The sequence below is a fragment of the Chelonia mydas genome, chromosome 14 (assembly GCF_015237465.2).
Source record: "Chelonia mydas isolate rCheMyd1 chromosome 14, rCheMyd1.pri.v2, whole genome shotgun sequence".
NCBI lineage: Eukaryota > Metazoa > Chordata > Testudines > Cheloniidae > Chelonia > Chelonia mydas.
The window spans coordinates 22,232,383-22,260,256 of record NC_051254.2 but is presented as its reverse complement, the minus strand read 5'-3'; the positions used below and the strand labels follow the sequence as shown (position 1 = coordinate 22,260,256).

The window sequence follows — 27,874 nt, the reverse complement described above, 5'->3', positions numbered from 1 at the left end:
GCTGGAGCCCAGCCTAGGGTGGGGCTCTCTGCTCCCCCAGTACACAAACCGTGCAGTCCCAAGCTCCCGTGCTCCTCTGCCAGCGGGCCCCCATCCTGACCTGCTGGGTCTTGCTCCAGGCCTGGGTCCCACACAGGCAGCACCTGCTGCTATGCCAGCCCTGGCTCTGTCTGAAGAGGGAAACACCAATTGTCCACCCCGTGGGCAAACGGCGACTCAGATCAGCCCGCCCTCCTCATTGCATCTGCCCTTGCGTTGTTCTGGCAGGGGATGAGCCCAGGGCTCCAGATGAAAGGCTCCCCCTTGTACCACACTGCAAATAGACCTTTACGAGCAGTTCAGACAGCGGTGCCAGGCTGTTTCCGCTCCACAGAGCAACTCATAAGCGCTGCACAGTGAACCTCTGTTCCCTCCCCGCTCCCTGCCTGTTGTAGGGCCTTGGGCACCCTGGACTCGCCTCTGGATCCTTGCCGTGCCGCGGGACGCTGGCCAGAGTGTTCAGAAGGACCTGCTCCCGACTGAGCGCCAAAATGAGGGGCCAGGTTTTCCAAAGCGCTGCCGGGAGCTGAGCTGCTCTGAACATATGCAGCCCTTGGGAGCAGAGCCCTTCTGCAGATATGGCCCCCAGGGCCAGCAACCTGAGCCCAGGCTTCCATATCAAATCCTCAGTGCTGTGAAACCTGTCATCGCTCTTTGTGAGCCACGGGCTGGGGGAGGATCTTGTATCTGAAGGGGAGGTGGAATTACAGGGAGATCTACACCGGTAGCCTGTCTCCATCTGTCACTGAGGCAGCTGGGGCTAAGGGCCCTAAACAGCCCCGGGGGAAGAGACTCTGATGCGATATAGCAGGCTAATGGCGGGGCACCTCGCCATGCTGGACTTTCCTGCTTGATCACCAGCGCCCCTCCCAAAGGCAGGGATGGTCCAGGAAAGGGAATGAATAGTGTGAGGCGATGGCGGCGTGCAGAGCTCGGCTGCTGGAATGCAGTATCCTGCGTACAGCCCAAGCCAGTGGCAATGGCTCGCTCTCGCTTTTGAGAAGTCCATTAGTGACAAAAACTCATTCGGTATCCAAACCGGCTCCATTAAGGGGGGACCTGCAGGAAAGCGTGCTTGAGTGAGTCTTAAGAAGGCAGTTATGTAAGATTTCCCCAGGGCTTTGCCTTTGGAAAAACCGTTCTGTTTTCTTCTTACTTTTCTGTTTCAGAGGTAAGTACGTTAGCAGGTCACCTCTTGATAACACTCCTACTGGAACAGCACCTCTGTTCTTCAAAAAAAGAAAAGGAGGACTTGTGGCACCTTAGAGACTAACCAATTTATTTGAGCATGAGCTTTCGTGAGCTACAGCTCACTTCATCGGATGCATACTGTGGAAATTGCAGAAGACATTATATACACAGACACCATGAAACAATACCTCCTCCCACCCCACTCTCCTGCTGGTAATAGCTTATCTAAAGTGATCATCAAGTTGGGCCATTTCTTCAAGTCCCCTTTTCGTTCAGCTGCTGACCCGGGGCCAGGTTCTGATCTCCGAGAGGCCAGGTGCAAATCCGGAGTAGCTCCTCTTGAGTTGGGGCAGTTCCTCTGGATTGACACCCTGTGGGCAGCGAGTTCTGAATCTGGCCTGTGTTGCCCACTCTTAAGGTAACCCAGAGGCACCGTGGCACTGCATGCATAAACCCGCACTCTGCGTTTTGTTCTTCTTGTCGATGATTTGTGTGTAAGTTCAGTGCTGGTGAAAGCTGTTAGATGGACAGTTCTGCTGGCGAATATGGGAAGTGGTACTCCTTCCCTGCCCCTGCGCTGCCTAAAACCTGGAGAAGCTGGCACTGGGAACTAAGGCTGGGCGAATAATGGTTTGCTGGCACTTTGGAAAAATTGCGGGGGGAGGGGAAATCAAATGTTGAAAAACAAAATTCCAATCAGAGTATTCAAATAGCATCAAAACGAAACATCTCATTCCGACTTTCAGGCAGTTTGACAAAAGCGAGCAAAGGGTGGGGGAGGACGAGGAGGTGCCTCCCTTAACCTTTACCCCCGTGGTTAGGATGTGGGACCCTGGTTCAGTTCTTCCCTCTGCCCTTTGAGGCAGGGGTTTCCCACGTTGTAAGCTGGGGCTGGCACCCCTGAACTGTGGGATATTCTGGAATTGGGCTTTCTCAGTCTCCTCTTGGAGCTGTTCCACTGTGGTTAAATAATTTCATACTCAAGGCAGCGGGGCCTGGAACTTGGGTCCCCTGCATGCAGGGTGAGTGCCCTAGCTAACCACTAGGCTAGAGAGCTGTTCTCCCTCCCTTTCACTGGCCCAGTGACTCTCCATTGTCCTGTGGCACTGGAACATTTTTAGTAGTGGGGGTGCTGAAAGCCAGCCCCCTTACCCCTGTCTGTCCTCCCCTCCCCCCCGCAGGCTGGGAGCAGGGCTGTGTCTCCGGGAGGGGGGGACCTGGACAGGGGAAAGGGGGCTGAGGCCAGAGCTGGGGGCAGGCATGGGGCCAGCAGCCAGGACCCCACGTGGGGGGCCAAGAGCAGAGCCCTGGCTGTGGCGCGGGGCCCTGGTCATGGGGCCAATGGCCAGAGAGAGGGGCCGGCGGCTGGGGCCCCAGGAGCAGAGCCCGGGAGCGGAGGCCTGGGAGCGGCGGTGGGGCCAGTGGCCAGGACCCGAGCCCCAGGTGAGATGAGGGGTTAGGGAGTGGAGTGTGGGCGGAGGGCCGGGAGCAGGGCATAGGCGTGCGAAACCCCTCCAGGTTTTATGCACGGAGCCAGCAGCTGGGGCGTGGGGCTAGTGGCCCCGCATAAAACCTGGGGGTGCTGCAGCACCCCTACGCCATCGTCATTCACAGTGGCACTTCGGAACCATTTGTGATGACAGCCAGGAGACTAGCCGTGGGCACTTGTGGTGGTGGGGGAAGTTTATGATGTGCTCACGCCAGTTCCCGGTTCTGGCGCTGATTTACTAGTCGCTGGTACGCTCCCAAAATCTCACTTGCTGCAAGAGTTTTCGAGATCCCTTCTACCTGCTCTTCCTGGGGTTGTTTTCCAAGCACCTTCCAGGCTCTGAAAGATCCAGCTGAAGGCTCAGCTGCTCCCGCTTGGGTCCTTGGGGTCGGCCTGAGCCATGACACAATCCGACCTGCTTGTTCCCAGTGCTGTGGGGAGCCACGCTGGAACACAGCATGTGGGACCCCTCATCGGTTGACAAAGCCCCTTTCCCTTGGTACCAGAACAGATCCTGCAGACCCCACAGGAGAATTTGTAGGATACATGTAGCCTCAGTGTGACCCCAATCCAGTGGCTGACAGGGACATGGTCAACTGGACTATTCTGATATTGATTAATATTTGGGGGGAGGGAGTCCCCTTTTCCAGCAGAGACTCAGTTAAATAGAATGGATTGAATTTAAATTTTTTAATCCCCTGTAAAAAGCAGCATTTTTAAAGGTTTCTTTGCTTCCTTCTGGCTATTCAGAGGAGTCTGTACTGGGCCCAGTCCTATTCAACATATTCATAAATGATCTGGGAAAAGGGGTAAACAGTGAGGTGGCAAAATTTGCAGATAATACAAAACTATTCAAGATAGTTAAGTCCCAGGCAGCCTGCAAAGAGCTACAAAAGGATCTCTCAGAATTGGGTGACTGGGTAACAAAATGGCAGATGAAATTCAGTGTTGATAAATGCAAAGTAATGCACATTGCAAAACATAATCCTAACTATACATATAAAATGATGGGGTCTAAATTAGCTGTTACCACCCAAGAAAGAAATCGTGGAGTCATTGTGGATGGTTCTCTGAAATCATCCACTCAGTGTGCAGCGGCAGTCAAAAAAGCGAACAGAATGTTGGGAGTCGTTAAGAAATAAGATAAGATAATAAGACAGAAAATATCATAGTGCCTCTATGTAAATCCTTTGTACTCCCACATCTTGAATACTGCGTGCAGATGTGGTCGCCCCATTTCTAAAAAAGATATATTGGAATTGGAAAAGGTTCAGAAAAGGGCAACAAAAATTATTAGGGGTATGGAACGGCTACTCTGTGAGGAGAGATTAATCAGACTGGGACTTTTCAGCTTGGAAAAGAGACGACTCGGGGGAATACGATAGAGGTCTATAAAATCATGACTGGTATGGAGAAGGTAGATAAGGAAGTGTTATTTACTCCTTACTCATAACACAAGAACTAGGGGTCACCAGATAAAATTAATAGGAAGCAGATTTAAAACAAACAAAAGGAAGTATTTTTTCACATAATGCACAGTCAACCTGTGGAACTCCTTGCCAGAAGATGTTGTGAAGGCCAAGACTATAACAGGGTTCAAAAAAGAACTAGATAAATTCATGGAGGATAGGTCCATCAATGGCTATTAGCCAGGATGGTGTCCCTAGCCTCTGTTTGCCAGAAGCTGGGAATGGGTGACGGGATGGATTACTGGGGCACCTGGCAACCTGCTGATTACTGGGGCACCTGGCATTGGCCACTGTTGGAAAACAGGATATTGGGCTAGATGGACCTTTGGTCTGACCCAGTACGGCCTTCTTATGAAGGGTGCCTGGAACAATGGTGCCTTCTTACACAGCATGCTTGCCCCTGCATGCATGTGGGCTCAGAGCTGCTGTCCGTCAGGACCAAAGCAGCTCCGGCTGTACTGTTGTTAGCCCCTGCAGAGCTGGCTTGTCTATGGGAGGGGGCTGGAGTCTGTCTGTGCTTGGGCACCAGCAATGGAGTTGTCCCTGTGGTGCAGCCCCGAGCGCATCTGTCTGTGTCAGCCCCTGGAAGGCAGGGGGGCCAAGTCTGGAGACCATGGGGCTGCGCTGGTGTCCATCGAACCCCGTAGTTAGCGTGAGTGAGTGGGGAGAAGGGACAGCTCAGCTCCCCAGGGCCAGACCACATTGGCAGCTGGGAGGGAAGGCTGGACTGAAGCTCAGGAGACCTGGCTTCAGTTACTGCCTTGGCCACAGCCTCCCTGTGTGACCCTGGGCAAGTCACTTAGTCGCTCTGTGCCTCAGGTCCCCCTCTGTCTCCTGGGGATGGTGACCCTTCCGTTCTCCCAGCTTGTGGCTAGCGGATTGGGAGCTCTCTGGGGCCGGGAACGTCTCACTCTGTGTATGTGCAGTGCCTAGCGCAGTGGGGCCCTGATCTCGATGGAGGCCTCCAGATGTTGCCATAATACAAATTGCATCCAAAAGGGCCCATTTGATGCAGTCACTGATAGAGACTGGATGCAGGACCCCACACTGCCATCCTGAGAGCGTCCTGCCCAGCAGAACTGCACTGTACCCATGCACCCTCTGGGCCAGGTGTGGGCTGGACTTGTGAGGCCTCGGAGTTGGCTTTTTTAGATTCCCACAGGCTCAGCGCACTCCTGCTGGCAGGGCAGTGCTTGCAAACAATCCAGCAGCAAAGCACCTTCGCGGGAACAAGTGTTACAAACCCTAAAAATGGAGCAAAAAGAAAAACAGCAGCAGCGAAGGGTCCGATCCTGCAAGCTACCCTGCATTGTGCCTAGTAGGGGCTCCCTGTGGCTCCAGGGAGCTGCCTGCACAGAACAGCCCACAGGATTGGGCCCCTAAATGCCTGGCATAAATGAACCCACTATAGTCTTTGGGGGAAAGTCCTGGCTGCTTGAATGCAGTAGCGTGGACTTGCACAGCGCGTGCCGAGAGTGCTGCTTTGCTTTACGTTCCCAGGCAAGCTCACATTTAATCTGGATTTAATAGGACAGTGGTTATATGGCTGGGAACGAATAGGTTTTTAATGATCAGCCCTCTGCTGCAGTTTTGCCACATGTTGTAGATGGATAGCCAGAGGGCAGGTTTGTTAAAGCTCAATAAATAGGTATGCCCGGCAAGTGCTCTTTGTTTAGCTCTGGGTCACCCCACAGTGAGGCTCTGAGCTTTCTGAGAAGTGTGTGGCGGGAGCTTCCTTCCCAGCAGAGCTGGGCTTCCTCTGACCCCCTGCTGCCCCGATCCCAATGCCATGGTCCAGGGAAAGTTCAGAGCAGACTCTGCAACCTTGGCTCCTCTCTAATGCACAGCGTTCCTGACCCCTGGCTGCGGATCTGTACAGAACCACGGTGCATTTCCCTGACGTGTCTATTCCCCTTCATAGAGTGATTAAGAAATACACCCCCCCCCATCCAGGGAAAGTGCATCTGTCTTCGCTGGCAGCCCTGTTCTGAGAGCCTGAGCCCCCAGCAGTGTGTTTTGTGGAGAGAAGATTAATGTCTGACCCCATGGGCGGCCTTGCTGCTGCCTCCCTCATTCATCTGCCATGTTAAACTGGGACCTACAGCAGGATTTAGCATTGCAAGGCCCTGCCTGAGCATCGGCTGGAGAGGCTAGGGAGCAACGGGGAAACACCCTGCACTTCATTCCAGGACTAACTAGCACGCTGAGGAAGGGATGGTCCAGGGGTTAGGATTCTACCTGGAAACCTGGTTTCAATTCCTTGCTCTGCCTCAGCCATCCTATGTCTCTGTGCCTCAGTTTCCATCTGGCCAATGGGGATAGTAGCATGTCCCTACCTCACAGCGGGGTTGGGCGGATCAAAGCAGCACAAGATTGTGAAGCGCTCAGATGCTCTGGCGACGGGGGCCAGATAAGTACCAGGGATCAAAGGGCTGGGATTTACCCTCCCATGTGAAGGAGGGTGGTGTCATTCTGTCCATTTGGGGAATGAGAAAACTGAGGCACAATGATGCAGGGGCTCGCCCAAGGTTGCCGAGTGAGTGGTAGCAGAGCTAGGAATGGAGCCCCAATCTCCTGAGTCCCAGCCCCGCCTTATAGCCCCCAGGCCATCCCGCGGCAGGAAGGGATGCTCTGACAACACCCGAGGAACCGTCATTTCCTGTTGCCTGGTGAAGTTCACACATGAAGCATGACGCTTCTGTATTTAGTGTGGAATGAAAATCAAGGCCTGGCCCCCCACCCATTCCTGCCAGCTGCGGGGGGGGGGGGGGGGGGGAGGATACTCGCACGCACAGAACCCCCCCGCCATTTTAACTTCAGGCCGAAGTATATTTTAACGCAGGCCTTGAAAAGCAAGAAGAGAGTGAGAGCGAGCCCCTGGAGTTCCCAGCTGAGAGGCAGAGCTGCTGAGGGAAGCCCAGCCCGGCAGTCCAGCCTAACAGGAGCTTAGAATCTCCTTCAGGGCTGTTGGGAAAATACAAGGCATCAAAATCAGAGCCTTTGCTGCAGGAGACAGAAGCACCTTGGTGCTGTAGAAATGGCTGAAACTGATTACCACAGGACAGCGGGACCTGGCCAGTTCCTGCAGATGGCCAGGGTGAGTTTAGTGAATTAACGGCCATAGAAACCCAAGTCAAGGCGACTGATTCCCAAGAGGCACTTTGTTCCCGTCCTCGGGCTGTTTGTTATCTGCATTCCCGTAGCGCCCAACTGAGATCAGGGCCCCTGGGGCAGGTGCGGGATGTACACACTCCCAGTGAGAGGGAGTTGCTGCCCCAGGAGCTAACAGACAAACAGTGGAAGAAGGGAGATGTTGGGATCCCCACTTTGCATACGGGGAACTGGGCCGCCCAGGGCTCAGCACCCGCAGTCAGGGCCAGGTTCTCCATGTCCCCCTGGGACGCGCACAACCGGATTTCCAAAGGTGCGTGGTACCCAACCTGCACCCAGCGTGCCAAGCTCCCTTACAGATCTGACCTCAGCAGTGGGTTAAAGGGGCCCTGTGAGATCTGGACTGGAGGGGATGGGAGGCAGATGGCAGCTCTGTCTGGAGGGATGGGGACTCCATATAACTAGTGGGAAGGCAAATGGGCCCCATGGTCTGTCTCTTGAGCTCCTTGCAGCTGGTAGCTTCCTCCTGTTGATTCCTCTGTATTTGTTGCTGTCATTGAGGGCTCTTTACGGGTGTTGCTAGTGGAGGTCTCTGGGCGCTGTTGCTCTCCACTCCCAAGTTAACACTTTGGCCCTCTGGGATGCACCATTTTGCAGTGGTGGGGCAGTTGCCCCAGCTCTGTGATCTGCCTGTGTAGGGAGAGGACAGTTTGCACTGGACAGAGACAGATCAGAAACAAGCTCTTCCTCTCCATGGGATGGGAGCAGCTGTGAGGCACCCCTGGGCCACTTCCCAAGCATCCCTGTCCGCTGATCATGGGTGGCATGATGCTGAACGTGGCTTGTCCGGGCCCATGCCAAATGCTCAGCTGTGTTCAGTGCCGTGCCAGTGTTCAGACATGGTATGATCTGGGGTGGGCAGCAGGCCATCGAGACACCACCCTTCGGAGGAGATTCATGCATTCCAAGGCCAGAAGGAACAACTGTGATCATCTGACACAGGCCAGAGAACTGCCCCAAACCAGGGTGATGAGCCAGGCTCCCTTCAGCCCAGTTCAGGGGCCTTCCAGTAGTTCCCTTCAGGAGAGAACAAGGGGATCAGTAACTCTGCTATCCAGACCGGCATTCTCCCTCGGGGGGCCAAATCCCAACATCCTTATTCAGGGCAACAGCCTGAGTTGGGCGTTTTGCCCAAATCAGCACTTGGGCTTCTACAGACCTGCAGCCAGTCACGGTTCAGGAGCCCAGCTCTGTTCCAGCAGGGCCTGGCGTACATTCACAGGGCTACCCCTATGCACAGCATTCAGTGCGTCTGCTCCGTCTCCCAGGCAGGAGCAGGTCTCAGCTAAGGACGTGGCTTTGGGGTCCCTGCTCTAGGCTGCAGCCTGCTGCAGGGAACCCAAAGCCACTGAGGGCTGTGTTGCAGATGGGGAGCTCGTGAGAAACCCAGAAGCCAGTCCACATTTGCCATCAGTGCCCGGTGGTCTGTTGCCCCAGGTTCTCTCTGCACTGGCTGGTTCTAGCTGTACCTGGACCCTTTGTTCCCCCCCAGCAGCCCAGCTGTGCATCATGCAGTGGTGCAAGAAGCAGGCCCGGCAGGAGAATCTTGGCTGGTTTGGCTGGGCTCTGGTTCTGGTGGGTAAATGCGTGGACAGCAGATTAGGGTGTAATTGCAAGTCAAGGATTCAGAAGCAATTACCATGCAAGCTGCCCTCTGAATCATGCGCTTTGTAATCCCCTTGCACCCAACATGGCAACGGGCTTGCCTATGGCATGGCAGATGAGAGATAGCTCTGCCCTGGGGCTTCAGGAGGTGATTGATGGCGGATGTCCCTGAGGTTTTGGTGGGTTCTTACGGACTCACCCGTCCTTCCTACCAGCCCCACCACCCTGCTGCCTGGCTGCTGTGGGTGAGTGCTCTCTTCCTGACCACAAAGGCATGCCCCCGGGGGCTGCTCTGACAGGCAGCAGACACGCTTCCGCTCAGACAGCGAGCTCATGCTCACAGAGCCTGGGAACCCGATGCCATGCTGGGTGCAAGGGGATTACAAAGTGCCCGGGGCCTGCTGTGGTGGGGGGTACTGACCCTGGGGAGTCCAAGGCAGTCAGGCACCTGGCAGGGCTGCTGCTGGGGACGTAACTTGGCTCAGGGGATTGAGACTGGATCAGAGGTTCTGATCCAGCCCAGCCTGGTCCCTGTAACGCCAGGGGGCTGGCTGCGATGAGCTGGCCTGAGCTGTGGTGGTGGACAGGGAGTGGGGCAGCGTACCCCAGGAGTAGGGAGACGGGCTCCCCCATTTGCCCCCTGGCTGGCAGCACTCTGTCCGTGTGTGCAGGGGACAGCGCCAGAGCAAGTGTTAGGAGCTCGCCCCCTTGCGGATACCCAGAGGCCTGCAGGGCTGTGAATCTGGCACTGTTCCCAGATTTAGGGAATGGCCTGGGACGACCGAGCCCCTCAGGACCAGGGCTGATGGCAGCCTCTCCCCTCTGCTGTGGGACCCGGGGCTGGACTCAGCCACCTGGAGAAGATGGAGCCGTGGGAGCCCCAGGGTGGGCAAGGGGAGCGGGTGGGCACAGCGGGTGCTGGCTCTGTGCTGCCGGGGGGTGAGAGCACACCGCTAGGGATTAGGGGCTGCTGAACCTGTTAGCCGCTCAGTGCTCTAATTAGGACAGGTTTCATTTCCGAGATGCTCTGGCCACTCAACTTCAATTTGCAGAGCTGCTGAGCAATGGGCCTCGCCAGGCGCTGAGCAGCCCGGGGCACGTCCCCGAGCTCACAGCTAAATTCAGCTCGGCTATTTATGGCTCAGGACAGCAGCAGCTTGATTCCTGCAGGGGCCGGGGCGAGGGACTGCATTGGGGTGGGGGCAAATAGCAGGGGCTAGCGGTGCCAGCGGCGAGGGGGTCCCAGTGATGGGGACCTGGTTCCTTAGCAGCTGGGTGTTACTGTCCCTTTTGAGGGGCCAAAGCAGGTGCGCTCAGACCGAAGTCAGCTCGGGGAGGTGGGGGGCAGGCTGGGTGGGCGCTCTTCATAGCCACCCTCCCCTTTCTGGTTGACTCAGCTGTGAGCTAATGCTGGCCCTGCCCCCCAACTCAGCTGGCCCTGGGGCACTGCCTCTCACAGGACCCCCCTGGCTGCTACATGGCCCCCCGGGCGCGACCTCCAATGGGGTCTCCCAGCCTCTCCCTGGCCCCCCGGGGCACTATGTCCAGTGCATTATTGCACATACTTGAAATTGCCTCTGCATGCTGCGTTTGTCCCCCGTGCCCTCAGCTTGCCCACGGAGCAATCCCTGTGTGGCAGGAAGGCTCAGGCCTGGGCTGGCACTGGCAGCTGCTACGGTGTCTGCTCCAGTATGGGACCCCACTGCATCTCCCCCCACACCTCCTGGGAGGGGCTGGTGGGGGCAGGGTAGGGCCTTTTAGGATCCTCCCAAATTCTATCTCCCCCCCTCGTGCCCACTTCCCCCTTGTGCTGTGTCTCCCCCACACACACTTCAGCCCGGCCTCGCTCACTTCCGGATCTGCCTAACCCTTGTCTCCATGGTGCTGTTGCTCTGCAAACCTGTTTTTCCGGCCCGGAGTAAAGATTAGGCCGCCAGGCAGCACAGACGGGCGTCCCATTGGCCGTGGGCCTGTGCGGGGACTGCTGGGCTGCTCCGAAGGGATGAGGGGGACAACGCCTCCAGCGAGGACCCCGGGGACTCTGCTCCCCCCTCCCCTGGCTACCAAGCGGCTGTTTTCCTGTATTCCAGCCCTGCCTGGCACCCTTCCCTGGCGAAGGCTAGTTAGGGCTGGAATCCGGGAGAGGCTTCTGGGTCCTGGCACAGGGACACAAAACCTTCCCCTCTTGGGCTGCAGTCGGAAGGAGCCAGCACCACTCAGAGCACCTGCTGGGTGTCAGTCCAGCTGCAGGCAGACGGGGCCCGTGTCACCCGCTGGCACTCGTTGCCAGTGCTGTCAGAAAGGTCACAGTTCTGTAACTCCCTTGCCATGCAGCTGGGTCCCCCAGGAAACACAACAGCCTTGCACGAACTCCCTTAGAGGATCAGGGTGTAGGGCAGAATTGCACCCCTGTACTAATAGCCACTAATGCCTGCGTCACATCCTGGGCTGTCATAGCCATTCCCGCAGCTGGATCCATGTCATTCTCCTCCTCTTCGGGGTGGGGAAACTGAGGTACAAACTTGCCCAAGGTCATCCAGCCAGCGCACGTCTGTGAGAGCTGGGAATCGAACCCCCTGCTCCTCTCTCCCAGGCTTGTGTCCTACCCTGGGACCATGCTGTCTCCCTGGCTGGCTGAGGGGCTCTGTGTTGTGGATGCCTGTGCAGGGGGGTTATATGGGATTTTGGGGTTGAAGGAGCTGCCAGTGTGGAATCTGTCGCCAGTGCTCTGCTCTCTTTGCAGAGGCCCGTGGGGAGAGCAAAGCAGGCTGCCTGTAAATAGACTGCTTTCCGCCAGGCGTTGGCAGCTCTCTAATTGATTTCTGGAGCAGCGTGGCAGCGTTTCCGCGCAGCTGTTTGTTTTTACAAGGCTGGCGTGTTGCTTTCCACTTGGCATGCACGCTCCCGCTTGTGCTTTTCCTGCAGATTCCCCAGCACTTAGCAGCCCGGCCTCAGGTCTTCGAGTGTTGCACTTAATGAGTGTAATGGTGTCTAGAAACTGGCTCAGTATGCAGCAATGTGCGTGAAGAGAGAGTTAGCCTCCAGGCACAGGCCAAATGGGATGGATGCGGCTGTAGGTCCTTTGGGCTTCCGTGAGAAAATTGATAGCTAGAGTTCCCCGTGGCCTGGAAGTTCCTGAAATTAGCAGACACTGGACAGAGAGCAGGATGGTCTAGTGGTTAAAGGATTGGCGTGGGGCTAGGGAGATCTGGGTTTAGCTCCCAGCTCTGCCACAGATTGCTTACACAACCTTTGTCATAGAATCATAGAATATCAGGGTTGGAAGGGACCTGAGGAGGTCATCTAGTCCAACCCCCTGCTCAAAGCAGGACCAATCCCCAAAGTCAAGTCACTTAATCTCTCTGGGGATAATGTTATTTCCTTAGTCAGTCTTGTCTGCTTCGGTTGGAAGCTGTGAGGGGCCAGGCCTGTCTCTCACTAGGTGTATGTGCCCACCCCCGACGCTAGTGTCATGCTGCGAGCGAAGTATATGAACTCTTTAATCTATTGAGCGTGTCTGCCCTTCATGGGGACTTGCCCTGCACGAAGGAGACACCCACCGGCCCTGCACTGCACTGACTAGACACCCACCAGCCCCCATGCACTGGTCCCAAGGTGTGGCGTGGAGTTTTTCTGGGGATCGTCTGTTCTTGGCTTGCTGTGCAGCCGTGGTCAGGAGCCTGGAAGGCTTTGTCTATCTACACTGCATTGTAAACCCAGGGCTGGGAAACTCGGCGTTTCCATGCTGCACTGTAAACCTGGGCTTACCATTGCTGGACCCGTGTATCCCAGCCGTGTTAAAGTGTCCACACTGCACCGCATGGACCTTCTGCCTTGGGTCTTCAGTTAAACCTGTGTGCACACTGCATGGTGACAGGGCTTAGACCCGAGTCATAGCAGGACTCGGGCTCTGACACTCCCAGCAGGGTCCTGGGACCTGGGTCCTGAGTGCTCACTGACCTGAGTCAGGCTGATGTGCGCGTAGACAGAAGTGGGGTTTGGGCTCAAACATGAGTCAGAGCCCGGCTTAGTGTGCAGTGTGGACACACCCAAAGGAAACCCGCCTCAGCACATTGCAAACGCCATTAGAAGGCTGCACTCGTAATAAAACACATCTGGTAACAGAGACAATTATTTCCTTAAACTATTCCCTTTATTGACAAAGAGCAGCGAAGAACAGCCCAGCTTCCTGCATAAACCAGAGACCCTGCAGCCTCTCTGGAGTGCCGGGAATGACTCAGAGGCTTCATTTGCCCTGGAACAGTGCACACAACAGCCCTGAGATAAAAGTCAAACAGCTGGGATGTGCAAAGGGGCTCAGCTCCTTAGAGGCTTAATCCAGGACCCTGAATTCCCTGTCTGTCGATTGCAAGCCATTGTTTAACCAGCTTAATAGTAGGGAAACTTCCATAGTAAATAGCACTTGTGGTAGCAAATGGATCCACTGTGCCAGACTCCCCTACATGGACTTTGGTGGAGTTGCGCTAGGGAATAACCTGGCCCATTGACTCGGTGTCTTCTCTTCTGTTGCATGCAGGGCAGGCTGTTACCCTCCAGCAGCTAGAAACCCTAGCCAGAGGCGGGATGCGCAGGGCCTGGGGACTGGTGATGGACCATGCAGCGCCTTGGCTGTAGATCAGTAGTCCAGCGTGGGCCTGGTCAGAAACACTCAGCTCTCTGATGGTCTCTGTGACCATCAGCTGTTGACTTTGGTGCTGTCTCTTGGTGGCTGGGCATTCTGATCTGTGGGCCCCACCCCATGAGGTAGGATGCAGCATCCCATGCCAGCAGCATTGGGGATCAGGGTCTTTCTAGCAGGGCAAGGAAGAAACAATTCCATGGGAGAGGCAAGCAGGGTTCAGCAGGGACCCGAGCTGGAGCTGGGTGAGCCGGGAGTCTGGAGGAGCTTGGATTTCAGTCTGAACAATTCTGTGCCCCGCACGGCCACAGACTCAGCGGGGAAGTGCCCCCTACAGGGTCACCAGCAAGGCTGCCTGGAGTCCAGAGGTCTGTCCTCCAACTCCTGGTTCTTCCCAGCCCCAGTTAGCGTGTGAGACATGCCAAGATCAGCCCAAGGTGATGTGGCTGCAGGAAGCGGGCCCATGGCATACTAATCAGCTGTGTGCCATCCCCCGTGAGTTCGCTTGTGTTCCTTCGGGTAACAAAGAGCTAATGCCAGTCCTCTGTCCTTCTCTTGTGTTGCAGAATATCGTCGCCAAGTATGGCGCTCAATTCCGGGGGAACTCGCAGCACGACGCCCTGGAGTTCCTGCTCTGGTTGCTGGACAGAATGAACGAGGATCTGGGCTCCTCATCACCCAGTCAGAAGGCTAGGACAGCGGGCAAGGTCAGTGTCCTCTACCCTCCCCTGCACTCTCTCCCCAGGGCACTGCTGTTGTAAGGGGCTGGCTGGGGTGTATGTCTCACCACTGCTCTCTAGTGGATGGGATCAGAGCTGGTCAGCAGTGTGTCCTAGGCCCTGCACTGCTAACAGATTCTCACACAGTAAGAGCCTGCACCCTTGGGGCAGGGGAATCGGAGTAAAGTTCTGCGTGGCTGCTGTGTTAGCGCAGCCCTGGGACAATGGCAAAGACCTGTAGGCTGAAGATAAACATGTCAAAGGCTGTGAGATGCTCAGGTACTGTGGTGAGGGGGGCCAGGTAGGAACCGTGGGTAGATAGATGGGACCATGGATTTGGTACCCTCTTATCATGTCCCCCCACTCCTCCCACAGGATCCTCCTCAGCCAGTCCGAGGCTGGGGTGTTTCCCGGACACTGGGGAATAGTCTCGGTTTATGCCGTGACTCTTGGCGGGGGCGGGGGGAATTGGGGGTGAGAACATGGCTGATTGGCCCCTTTGCTGTTGGTATTTTCCTCCCGCCAGTGGAGTGACCTGTGCCCCGAGCCAAGCCTTTCCCCCGGATGGATCGGCTTGGTTGTGCCATCGCAGCATGAGGGCAGTGAGTGTCACCGCACCACCCGTGGGGAGCGGCTGCTGCCTGCAGAGGATAAAAGCCTGACTGCTGGTGCCAGTTAGCGCAGCTCCTCTTGTCGCCCTGGAGGCAGAGGGCGCTTTCTCCAACCCGGGCTCATGGGTTCTCTTCCCAGGGCGCTGGGTGTGTGGATGAGCCGGCGATCGTGGTGTTCGTGCCTGGGGCTTTGCTGTGACATATCGTGGAGCTTCTTTAGCTGGGGGAGTAGAGGCTTTCAGAGATTCTCAGGCCACAGGGGACCATCCTGGTTGCCTAGTCTGACCTCCGGCACGGTGGTGTCCGTGCTGCCCCCAGCCAGCATTCGGGTCGGGGAGGGGCTGCGTCAACACAGCACATGCAGATACTGCAAAGGGGCCCATGTGCCTGGCGGGGGGCGGTGCAGCATCGCAGACACACTGAACTCACTGTGTGGGGCAGGGACAGGCCCGGCAGGGAGCAGTTCCCTTGTCACAACACACTGGCCTAGCCTATCGATGGTTATAGCCCTGCCCCTCTGTTCAGTCGCGCCCCCTGCTGCTGCAGCGCTCAGCAGATTTAACGAGGTTCCTCTGCCTTCATCTGGCCACGGCGCCCATGCTGCGCCTTGCGCGGGCTGCAGGCCCCTCAGGAGGGCCCCTGACCCCGTTTCCATCCTTGGCTGGGCCTTGAATGGGGTTGCCAGGCTGGGTCCCGGAGAGAGACAATAGGGGAAGGCAGAGCTTTGAAAGCTGCTGCTCCTCCATTGTGTGCTCCGGCTTCGGGAGGCCAGGCAAGCAGCTGGGGCTGAATGGTGTCTGAGCTGGGGCTGAAAGGGGATGGCAAATAATGTGCTGCTTGTGATTCGCGGCACACGGCTGCTTGGCTGGCCCGCTGCCAGCTGCACATCCGCCTTCACGGGCACCCTGGCCTTAGGAGGGGTCCGGCTTTGGGCTGTTCCTCCCCCACCCATTCAGTCACCTCAGGGAGGCAATGTCCTTTCAGATGGCGCTCAAATGCCAGGCACAGGGTTGGGCATCTGAAGGGGAAGACTGTGAAGTGGGAAAGTCTTGTCCAGTGGGTAGGGCACTAGCCTGTGAGTTGGGAGACCTGGGTTCAAGTCCCTGCTCTGCCCCAGACACTCAGTGTGACCGTTGGTAGGTCCCTTAACTTCCCTGTGCCTCAGTTTCCCATTTATGGAATAGGGATAATAACACTGCCCTGCCTCGTGGGATAAACACCTCAATCCAATCCTGGTGCCCACATAACCCTGCCAGTGAATGCACCTCTTTCTTCACCTGCTGCTACTCCAGCTCCTGCCCTGTCCGGGAGCACGGCTCTTTTCTTCTGCAGACCACTGGGATAAGGCTGAGCCCCGCCACACTCGTTTCACCTCTGGCCACACACTCTGCTCTGAAGCGTGGTCTCTAGCGAAGCGAGGCTGAGGCTAAGTGCCCGGCACAGGGTAGCCTGTCAGTGCTCGTGACCGGCAGGATCCCAGCCATGCTCGGTGCAGACATCTCCGCTGCCCCTCCCCCCGGGGGGGGACCGGCAATTAACGCGAGTTCCTGGGCGGCTTCATACAGGCTAATTCTGTGGGACATTAAAGCCTGTGCCGCCCGGCTGCCATCTCTGCGTTTGCCAGCGCTCTCCTCCCCCCGGTGCTCCAGTGCCCATTAAAAACCCCAAAGTGCCCACCGTGTGTATGTTTGCTTGGGGGAATTGGCTTTGTAGCTGTTGTAGTCAACTGCCCGTTGCCCCAGCGCCCACTAGCAGCAGGTAGGGGCTGTCTCCTACTGCTGTGCCACCCCTTGGCTACATGCTGCTTTCGCTCCTCCCCTCCCTAACTCCAACGAGGTCCTAGAACGGAACATGAGAACAGCCATGCTCAGTCAGACCAGTGACCCATGGGGCTTGGTGTCCAGTCTCTGACACTGCCCAGTACCGGAGCTTCAGGGGGAGTGTACAGAACAGGGTGATTCTGGAGAGAGCCACCCCTGTCTGCCCCTCCCAGCTTCTGGCAGCCAGAGGTTTAGGATTGGCCGGAGCATGGGATTACATCCCTGACCATCTGGCTAATGGTCATTGATAGACCTACTCACCATGAACTTATCCAGTTCTTTGTTGAACCCAGTTATAGTTTTGGCCTTCACAACATCCCCTGGCAATGAGTTCCACAGGTTGACTGTGCGTTGTGTGAAGAAGTATTTCCTCTTGTTTGTGTTAAACCTGCTGCCTATTTATTTCATTTGGTGACCCCTGGTTCTTGTGTTGTGTGAAGGGGTAAATAGCACTTCCTTATTCGCTTTCTCCACACCAGTCATGATTTTATAGACCTCAAACATATCCCCCCTTAGTCGTCTCTTTTCCAAGCTGAAAAGCTTTTCAGTCTCTCCTCATATGGAAGCCATTCCATGCCCTTCTCTGAACCTTGTCCAGTTCCACTGTATCCTCTTTGAGATGGAGTGACCAAAACTGGACACAGTATTCCAGGGGTGGGTGCACCATGGATTTATGGAGTGGCATTATATTTTCTGTCTTATTTTCTATCCCTTTCTTAATAGTTCCTAGCCCTTTTGGCTGCTGATACGGACTGAGCTGAAGTTTTCAGAGAACGATCCATGATGATTCCAAGATCTCCTTCTTGAGTGGCAAAAGTCAATTTAGACCCCATCATTATATCGGTCTAGTTGGAATAATTTTTTCCAGTGTGCATTACTTTGCACCTATCAATGTTAAATTTCATCTCCCATTTTGTTGCTCAGTCACCCAGTTTTGTGAGATCCCTTTGTAACTCTTCGCAGCCAGCAAATGTGCCACTCTGTTGTTCACTCCCCTTTTCCAGCTTCTTAATGAACAGCACAGGACCCTGCACAGATCCTTGGGGGTTCCTGCTATTTACCTCTCTCCATTGTGAAAACTGTCCATTTATTCCTACCCTTATTTCCTATCTTTTAGATCCAGAGAGGACCTTCCCTCTTATCCCATGACTACTTAGTTTACTTAAGACCCTTTGGCGAGGGATCTTTTCAAAGGCTTTCCGAAAGTCCAAGTACACTATATTCACTGGGTCCCCCTTCTCCACATGCTGACTCCCTCAAAGAATTCTAACAGATTGGTGAGGCATACTTCCCTTTACAAAAGCTGTGTTAACTCTTCCCCAGCATATCGTGTTTATTTCGGTATTGGATAATTCTGTTCTTCGCTACAGTTTCTGCCAGTTTGCCCGTCCATTACAAGCTGTTTCCTCACCGTGCGAGCCAGCACTTGCATCCTGCGCTCTGAAGAGGAACAGCCGCTCAGTCAAGCAGGGCCAATCCAGCCGTTAACGTATCCCCCCGTCCCCTGCCTCCTAGCTCCCACGCGCTCCTCAGAGAGAGGATTACAGTTCAGCTCTCATCAGAATCTTGACCACCCGTGACAGTTGCCATCTCCTCCCGCCTGCAGCCCTCAGGGCGGGGGAGCAAAGCATAACTCAGTGCCTCCCATTTCCATAGGGCCTGTCAACTCCAAGCGCTTTGCAAGCTCCGGCCAGGCTCTGATCTCACACCCGCTTTCCAGCCGTGTTGCTCTGCCGGCTTTGATGAGTAACTGCCAGTTCTTCTTTGAGTGCTGGTCCCTACGTGTACTTCACACAGGGGATATGCAGGCACGCCATGTGCCTGAGGCCAGGATGTTTTGCAAGCAGTGCCCGTTGGCCTGCACATGCTTGGATAGTGTTTTCCCCTTTTAATTCCCCACCTGCGGATTTCCCCCCCTGAGAAGTCTGGGATTATGCCCAGAGTCCTGGGGTTCATAAGAATGGCCATATAGAGTCAGACCAAAGGTCCGTCTAGCCCAGTATCCTGTCTTCTGACAGTGGCCACTGCCAGGTGCCCCAGAGGGAATGAACAGAACAGGCAGTCATCGAGAGTCCATCCCCTGTCACCCATTCCCAGTGTCTGGCAGCCAGAGGCTGTTCAAAAACAGTGTTTCCTGCCCTCGTTCCTTTTCGGTGAGTGGCCTCCACTGCCTGGGTGAGGCTCACGTTTCTGCCAAGTGTGGCACCTGCTGCTCTTTTCCCTCAGGACTTGTGCGGGTGGGAAGCTGAGACTCAGAAAACATCGGTCAGATCCGGGCTGGGTCCTCCCACCCCGTACATCAGTCTCACAAAGCGGGCAGCGCCCCGCTGAGCATGAGCTTGGGAACAGAGGCTAAGACTGTTAAGCCAAAGGAGAAGGCTTGAGAGCAAGGGGCATGGCCATAGACAATAAGGACAGGCCATCTTCGTCTAAGTCTGCCCTGAAGAGAGAGGATCCCTCCCCAGCCCCATCAAAGTCAGGAGAGCTGGCACGCACGGGTGCTAAGGACTTAGATAGGAGAAGGACCCAGATTCGACAAGTCGGACATCAGCTCTGATGGTGAAGGCTCAGGATAGATTGCTCCTGGTGCTCCCATCCCTTCTAGAGCTGCTGCTTCCACCCCAGGAGGGCGGCGAAGTGTAACGTTGTTCCATCCAAGAGAGGAGAGTTTTTGTTCTCTCACCCGCTGTCTAACTCATTGGTGGTGCAGGTGGCTACAGAGCAGTCCAAGCCCCTGCCCCACAAAGGCTGCTCCCTCTGATAGGGGGCAGAAGTCACTCAATCTTCTCTTCCACCTCCCTCCAGTTCCGGATCTCAAATGACCAGGCCCTCTTGGCCAAACCTGATTTTACTAGTTACACAAAGTGTACGGAATTTAAAGCCAAGCTCCCTGAAGAGGATGGGGCCCGCTTCCAGGCCTTAGTGGATGAGGGTAGATTGGTGGCCAAAACTTCCCTCTGAGTATTTTTGGCCCCTCCAGCATCCCTGGAGAGAGGGGTAGGAGTGGGGGGAGTTCCTGTGCTGCATGTCCCCCACCCCATTCCTCTGGCTCGTGTTTAATTCTATTCCACCGGGGAGCTATTCTTGCAGTGAATCGCTGGAACTGTTGGCCCTCTGCATTCCCCTGCAGCCGCAGTTCCCTGGAGCACGGCTTGGGCTCTGCTTGGGCCCAGCTCCCCCAGCTCAGCGCTGGGCTTTAGACAGCATTAGCAAGTTTCAGTAGCCCCTTTGCATGCAGCTGCCCCTCTCCCCGTCTTGGGCTGGGCCTTCCTCCTGCAAACAGGACCTCAGTGTGGGTGTATGGGGAGGCTGGAGTTCGGTACTCTCTCCTGATCTCTGGATCTCAGTCCTGGCCTCCCTCTGTGTGGCCGTTGGGTTCTTAGCCCCTGCACTTTGGGGATGGCCCCTGGGCAACACCTGGCTGAACTCACCAGCTGCAATGGGTCCCCAATCTCTAAGCACTAAGATCCTGGAGCTGGTGCTTGGGGCAGGCCTGCAGGGGCCGAGGGAATGGGAGCAGGAGGGGGCACGGTTCTTCCCACCTGGCTGCAGGAGGGGAGGGGAGCCATGCCACCTGCTAGGGGTGCTGGGCAATCACGCCCTGCTCATCCCTAAACTCCTCCCCATGCTGGACCCCGTGGGGTCCACCCCTCTTGGGCAGGCTGCCCGTGTCCTCCTTCCCCACTCTGCTTCTACCCCCTCCGCTCTTCTCCAGAGGCTGGGGGTGGGAGTGGAGTTCCCTGTCCCTGTCCCTGAGGGGCAGGAGACTGACAGCCCACGGGATGAGCTCCTGCTCGATTTCATGCTGATTGCAGGGAGGTAACACTGCTCCTGCTGGGAATGGCAGCGCGGGCGTCTGGGGCATTGTGGGGCCTCTGTCGTGTACTGAGCTCCCACTGGCACCCAGAGGTGGCACTGAGCCCATCAGAGAGATCGTGGCAACCCCCTGGGAACTAGGGGTATCAGCGAGGTGGGGGCGGGGGGGATTGACTTGCTCAAGGAAGAGGGGCAGGAGATGAAGCCAGTCTGGGCCAAGCCATATGTGGATCTGGTGGTGTCTCGGCCTGGTTCCTAGTGCCCACCACGCACTTCCCTCCCCTCTTATAGGCAGAGCAGGATCGAATGGCCCCCAGGGCCTGAGCTCCCCACTGGCCCCAGAGAACAGGGAGCAGCATGTGTGGGCAGAGGTTGCCCCACTGGGCAGGGTCGGGGGATGAGCAGAGCCCCCTGTCTCTAGACCTGTCAGTCTGGCAGCTTCCGCCAGCCCCAGCTTCACCAAGATCTTAAAGAAATCCAGTGGGCAGGGCATGGTGATTACAGGGCTCCCACGGCAAGGGCAGGGCAGGGACCCTGCCCCCTTGCGGCCTGAGGGTGAGGGGGCAGCGGGCTCGATTCCCCAGGGAATGGGTCCCTTGGCTTTGTGGTTAGGCCGGAGCTGTGCTGGGCCAGGGCAGCGGGAAAGCCCTGGCTGCAGAAACGGTCCTGCTGGGCTCTGCCATCAGAAGCTGCCAGTTCAGGTGTTGGGTGGTGAGCCCAGCCAGGCAGGAGAGGAGCGGGGCCGGGCTGCCCACCTCAGCTCGCCCTAATCCCTGCCTGCGTTTTGGCAGCAGGCTCTCTGGTTGGATCCCGTTTAACCAGCAGATTATCCCCTTTCCTGGGATCCTGAGACCCTCCCTCTGTGCACGTACACACAATGTCTCATCAGCCCGGCGCAGGCAAGAGGCCCCCTGGAGCCTCACCAGTGCCAGAGAAATCCCTGCCGAGGGACTCTGGCATTTGTAAAGTGAAACCCCTCCACCCATCTCGCCCCCTGCTCTCTCGGCTCCCAGAGGCACTCAACCCCACTGGGGATTTTCCCTGGCAGGGCTGGGCTGGGTGGTTCTGGGCTGGGAGACCTCCAGCATTATCCCAGCCCTGCAGCAAGTGCTGCTGGTGGTTAGTTTGTTGTGTCTCATCTCTCTGTGCTGATGCTGAAACAGTGCCCCTTTGTGGTCCGGGTGGCACGTGTTCTTTGAAGATTCCTTGGCGACTTTTCTCCGTTGAATGAACCCAGATCTCCAGAGTCCCATGCCGGCGCTGCACTCACCAGACTGTCCTCTTCCCTGGGCATGGCCCCTGGGGATGGGCTGACTGCGGGGGGTTTTGCAGTGACACTGGGGAGCGTATACTGGGGACAGAGGCTGCTAAATTCTGGGATTAGGGACACCTGGACGCAGCAAGTCCTTCCCCAGCCTGCAGTGCCGACATGACCCGTTTCCCTCTGTGGCCGGAACCAACCCAGCTCTGCCCGTGGCAGGGGCAGGAACAGAAGCCAGGAGTCCTGACTCCTGGGTCGCTGTTCTGGTGCCCTGGCTATGGGATCACACTTTCTGCCCAGCCTGGACTCCCTGGGAGGGGCTGGGTCTGCTTTTGCACAAAGCCGGTCAGCCCTGTTCAGACTGTGCCTGGTGGTCTCTGCTCCCCGCTGCCCAGCTCTGCCTGGCCCTGCAGACTGTAACTCCTCCAGGCAGAGCGTGGCGTTGAGGAGTGGCTGTCGCACCTCCAGGTGCACTCTGTCATGTGTGGGTAGCATAGCAGCACAGCAAAGCAGCTGTAGCATCTGTCACTAGGAGCTGCATCTCCCGGTCCCTTTGGTCTCCAGTCATCTGCAGTCACAGCAAGCCCCCAGCACTGGCCGCACTCCGTTTCCAGCCATAGGAACACAAGGCCTGGCACAGCCTGCTCGGGGTGGTCGGAGCGTGCCCGCTCACGGCTCTGGGAGACAGCCGGGAATTCGCGTTAGATGGGCCGTGCTGTTGTTCTTACGGAGATGGGAGCATCCTGTTAGACCCTCCAGCCCCCTCCCTGGGGCAGTGCACAGCCATTCAATACTGCACATTTACTGGGGCATTGCCCGATCTAGTTTTAAATGTGCCAGCACATCCCTAGGGATGCTCTGCACAGAGCTGAGGGTCAGAAAGGGTCCCAGCTGTGCAGCCCGACCCGTCCCTTTCTCCCCCACCTAGTTCCAGCCCCCTCAGGGCGCACTCTTTAACCCCTCCCCCACTTTGGCCGTGCACACCCTGGGCTCCGGGGGAGCTGAAGGCGCTCAGCATCTCTCAGGATTGGGCCGTAGATAAGTTGGAAATTTTTTGCTGAAACTGTTTTTGGTGGAAAACAGCAACGTGCCCAAACAGGGCGTTTTGCAGGAAAGGGGCGGTTTCCACAACGTTTACGGCTTGGCAAAATGTCGGAAAGGAAAGTGTTGAAATTATTGTGATGTTCTGGAAATGAAAAGTTCTGGTTTTCCGGACTGGGTGAGAGGCGGGGGTGTGGTGTGTGTGTGTGGTGAGGGGTGATTCTCCTCTTTACGCCACCCCAGGAGGCGCAATGGAGAGCACAAGCAGGGCCATGTCTTTAACTGCAGGGACAGGGAGGCAATCTCTGTCGTCGCTCTGTGCCCTCGTTCCCCATCTGCACAATGTGACAATAGCACTGCCCTGCCTCAGAGGGGCATTGTGAGGATTAATGCATTACGGTGTGTGAGGTGTTCTGATACCAGGCCACTGGGGGCTGGAGAAGTACCTACAACAGATAACTAGAGAGAGACACACCTGGCAAAACAGCAGGTCGGGACTGAAATGCATCAGCAGAACTGTGCGGGCTCTGTGCTGGGGGCACTGCAGATCAGCCGTGGCACAGCAGTGCAGGCTGGTGGAGCACCCATCCGTACCATGCATGGCTCCAGTCGTTTCCATCTGCTCCAAATCCTTCGGCGAAGGAACGGGAAACCCCCTTGATCACACTTGGTTCGTTTCCCGGGGATCTGCAGCGGAAGTGGAATACGACGGCAGGTCAAACGCCAAAGGGATCAGGTAAAGTGAGATGGAGACTTGGTTCTGCCTCCCGCTGCTGTCTCAAGTCTCTCATCTCAACGTCAGTTGCATGAGACTTTAAGGCATCAAAGGCGACAGCTGTCCTGAGAGCTTGTGCAGCAGGTACAGCTGCAGCTGCCGGGGGAAGGGAGCAGCAGATGAAAATTCTGCAGTGTGTATCAGGGCTGGGAAGGTGACAGTGCCCTCGCCCTGGGAGGAGAGAGTTCCCTCTCCAGTCGTGCCCAGCACATCGCAGGAAACCTCCAACAATGAGCCCATCTGCCCATAGCCAAGCTCTCCCCACTGGCCCAGGTAGGTCTGTTTCCCACCTGCCAACCCATCAGCAAGATGTGCTGTGAGCAGAGAGATGGAGCTGCTGGGGGGTCATTATAGCATCGTCCTTGCTGGCAGCAGCATCCAGCATGCGCAGCACATTGCAAATCCCTGCTCCACTGCAGTCAGTTCCCACGCCGGCTGGAGGATGGGCCCGGGCTTCATGGCCATCCAGGAGGCGGGGCAGATGGACCGAGACCAACCAAGTCTCCAGGGAGTCATCAGCCTGCCTACTTGTGTCCTGCTGAGCCGGAGCAGATTGTCAGTGCTGGCTTCTTAAGGGTTTTGTGCTGAGGGCCTGCTCCTGCCCCTGCTGTTAAGTAGCTGCTGGGTTCTGCCCCAGAGGTGCCTGCACTTCAGGTGTATTTAATTTTCCTCAGTCCTTTGGGATTGTTCAAGAAGGAAGATAAAATTATGGAAACCAGAGAGTTGGCAGCCCCAGCCCCTACCTCAAGACAAACGGAGGTTGCAACCAGCAGCCAGTCTTGGGGATCCATTAACTTCCTCACAGAAATGAGCTGAAACCAGAGTCTCTGCCCTGAAATGTCCGGGCTGGGACGAGCGGCTCACACTGAAATCCCAGGACCTAAAACTCACTTCCCCTACAACTTTGGTCCCGGTTTGGATTCAGAAGGATCAGGGGCCTATATGAAATACTTTCAAGGCCATTAGTAACTAAGGAGAATGTTAGACAACATCTACAAGGGATAAACCTTTTGAAGGCAGCAGGCCCAGCACCCAAGAGTCCTAAAAGAGTTGGCTGAGGAGATCGCTGACTCGGTGGTGTTAATTTCTACAAATCTTTGAATACCAGGGAAATTGCAGAAGACTGGAAGAGTGCTAATGTTTAGCCAATATTCAAAAAGGGCAAGTAGGACGACCCAGGTAACCATAGGCTGGTTAGCCTGACATCAGTAATTGGCAAAATAATGGAAGTGCTGGTAAGGGGATTCAGTGGATAAAGAATGAATGGCTAGGAAGACAATGACTGCAGTCAACATGGTCTTATGGAAAACAGATCTCGACAGACAAACCTGATTTCGCTCTTTGAGGAGATTGCAAGTTTGGTTGATAAAGGTAACTGGGTAGATGTAAAATACTTAGACGCTAGTAAGGCATTTGACTTAGTACTGCACAGTATTCAGATTTTAAAAATAGCCCTCTACCTTATCAATACAGCACATGTTAAATGGGTTAAGAACTGGCTAACTGATAGATCGCAAAAAGTGTAGTTCTCACTGGGGACTCCTCATTCAATGGGGATGTTTCGACTGGGGTTCTGCAGGGATCAGCAGAAGACCCAACATTACTAAAGATTTTCATCAATGACCTGGAAGTAAGTATAAAATCGCTGCGGATACAATCTGTGGCTAAGTAAATGATGAGGACAGGGCCATCATACAGAGCGATCTGGGTCGCTTGGTAAGCAGGGCCTGCTCAAACAAAGGGCATTTTAATACAGACAAATACAAAGCACTACATCTAGGAGCAAGGAATGGAGGCAAAAGCCTGCAGAACGGGGACTGGATCCTGGAATGCAAGGACTCTGAAAAAGATTGAGGGGTCACAGTGGACAGACAGCTCAACATGACCTCCCAGTGCAGTGTTCTGGCACAAAGGGTTAATGCGATCTTTGGAGGTGTAAAAGTGCGTGGCGAGTAAGAGAAGCAGGGTGATTTTACCCCTGTGTATGGCATTGGTGAGGCTGATGATGGAGGCTGCGGCCAGCTCTGGTGTCCACCTCTTAAAACGGATGTTGAAAAATTGGAGAGGGTACAGAAAAGAGCCACAAAACTGATGTGAGCATGGGATAAAATGCCATGTAGTGAGAGACTTACGGAATTTAATCTGTTTGTTTTATCAAGTGTGTGGGGCAGGACCAGAGGACCTCTTGAGAACCCTTCCCACCCTAGATTTCTGTGATGATCGAGAGGTGACTTGATTAGCATCATGAGGAGGGACCACCAGGTACGGAGGGGCTCTTTAGCCGAGCAGAGAAAGGCAGAACAAGAACCAAAGGCTGGAGACTGAAGCCAGACAAGTTCCGATTCAAAAATCTCGTGCAATTGTTTAAAAGCGGAAGGATTAACCATTGGAACCAAGTGCCAAGGGAAGTGGTGGATGCTCAATCTCTTGATGACTTCCTATTAAGAGTGGGTGCCTTCCAGGAAGAGATGCGTTAGTCAAACCCAGCTCACTGGGCTCAATACAGGGGTAACTGGTTGAAATCTAATGGGCTGGAGATCAGAATTCAGACCTCTTCGCCTTATCTTCGATGACTCTGTGGGGATGTGGCTGGAACCTTGTGAGAACAGCAACTCCCAGGAGATTTCCAGCGCTCGGCATCTTGCTGATCTCAATGAGATTTCTGCCATTGGGGGGTCAAAATCTGGTGGGAACAGCTCACAGGATGTTGGCCTTGTCTAATCCGGAGACTGGCTGTCCTCGCGCATCCTAGCCTGACCCTCACCTGGATCGAGATCCTCACGCTGCTTCCCGGGCCCAGCAGAGAGGCAAATTCTAGCCAGGAAGATCAGTCAGAATCCAGCCCAGAGGCACCTCATGAAATCAGGACACTCTCCAGCTTGGTTTATGTCCCGGAGTCCTTCTGCACTGGTCCCTCTTTCCAGGTGTCATTCTCCGTGGGGAGCCCATTCACCCTATTGGACTTCTTCCCCCATGCTTGAGGCACACTCACATTCTGTCCCTGTTCACAACTTTCAACCTAAAAATGCTCTCTCTTTAGGACATCGTCAGCTCTTTAATGTCCCTAGCCAATGCCCGTTAGTGCCCATGGGGTTGCACCAGGGATGAGTTTGGCCCTGGTTGTGTCTCAGTACACCCGTTGCTCGTCACCCAGTGGTCTCTTCAACCATAGGACTCTTCCTGGCCACCAGGGGACGGCACCCATCTCAGGTACAGGTGCCAACCGGAGATGGCGTTCCCAGTGGGCAGCTATGCTGCTCGTGCACCGGTTGGCTGTGGGGTAGGGGACACCACTGGCTAGTTAGTTGCTCAGGACTATGTGGCCTTTTTCCTATTTAGCCATGTCAAGTGAGGCCGTATCAGTGTCTGTGGCTGTTGCTAGCCTACTGACAGCTCCAGGACCTGCATTGGAATGAGAAGCTGCCGGGAACTCCAAGCAGACTTTAGCCAGGCATCTGTGGCATGAGCCGTCCTGGGTGTCACTCGTGCGCTGTGCCCTAGATGCTCTGCCTGGTGCTGCCGGGCGGCGAGACATCTGGGCCGTTATTGTCATGTCTTAGCGCTGAGCCCAGGGGAAAGAGATGCACCCTTCATGTTAAAACAGCTCCGGCATGTTTCTCCGCAAGAGAGCAGCTCTCCCTGTGCAGGGAGCAGCAGCACGAGACAGGGATGCTGCTAGCAGCATCCAGCTGAGCTGGCGTGCCCAGAGCTGCACTTTAAAACCCATTCCCCGCCCCCAGGCTGCTTACATCTTTAATGGAGCTGAGGTGCTCTGTGTGTGCTTATGCAAGTCTATCTGTCTGGGTGAATCCTGAGCTCTCCCTCTTCCTTTGGCTCTCTCCCCTGACAGCTGTCTCTCAAAATCAGGCAGTTACTGCAAAGACTACTCACAATAATACTGGGTGAGTTACCGTTGCTGGGAATTTTGTCCAGAGGAGTGGTTGAAAAGCAGATGTTGTTGCAACTATAAAATCATGATGGGCATGGAGAAAATAAATAAATTATTCCTTCTCATACCACAAGAACTAGGGGTCACCCAATGCAATTAATAGGCAGCAGGTTTAAAACAAGCAAAAAGGAAATATGTCTTCACACAATGCACAGTCAACCTGTGGAACTGCCAGAGGATGTTGTGAAGGCCAAGACTATAACAGGGTTCAAAAAAGAACTAGATAAGTTCCTGGAAGATAGGTCCATCAATGGCTATTATCCAGGATGGGCAGGGATG

The 27,874-nt window shown here is 55.5% G+C and overlaps 1 protein-coding gene across 1 annotated transcript in view; it reads left to right on the top strand.

The window, feature by feature from the left end:
- The window catches only part of USP43 (ubiquitin specific peptidase 43), a 185,047-nt gene that overhangs the window by 14,018 nt on the left and 143,155 nt on the right, over nt 1–27,874 (top strand). The window contains exon 2 of the mRNA XM_037914655.2: nt 14,170–14,310. Within this exon, the coding sequence (XP_037770583.1) occupies nt 14,170–14,310 (141 nt within the window). The remainder of the gene's footprint in view (nt 1–14,169; nt 14,311–27,874) is intronic.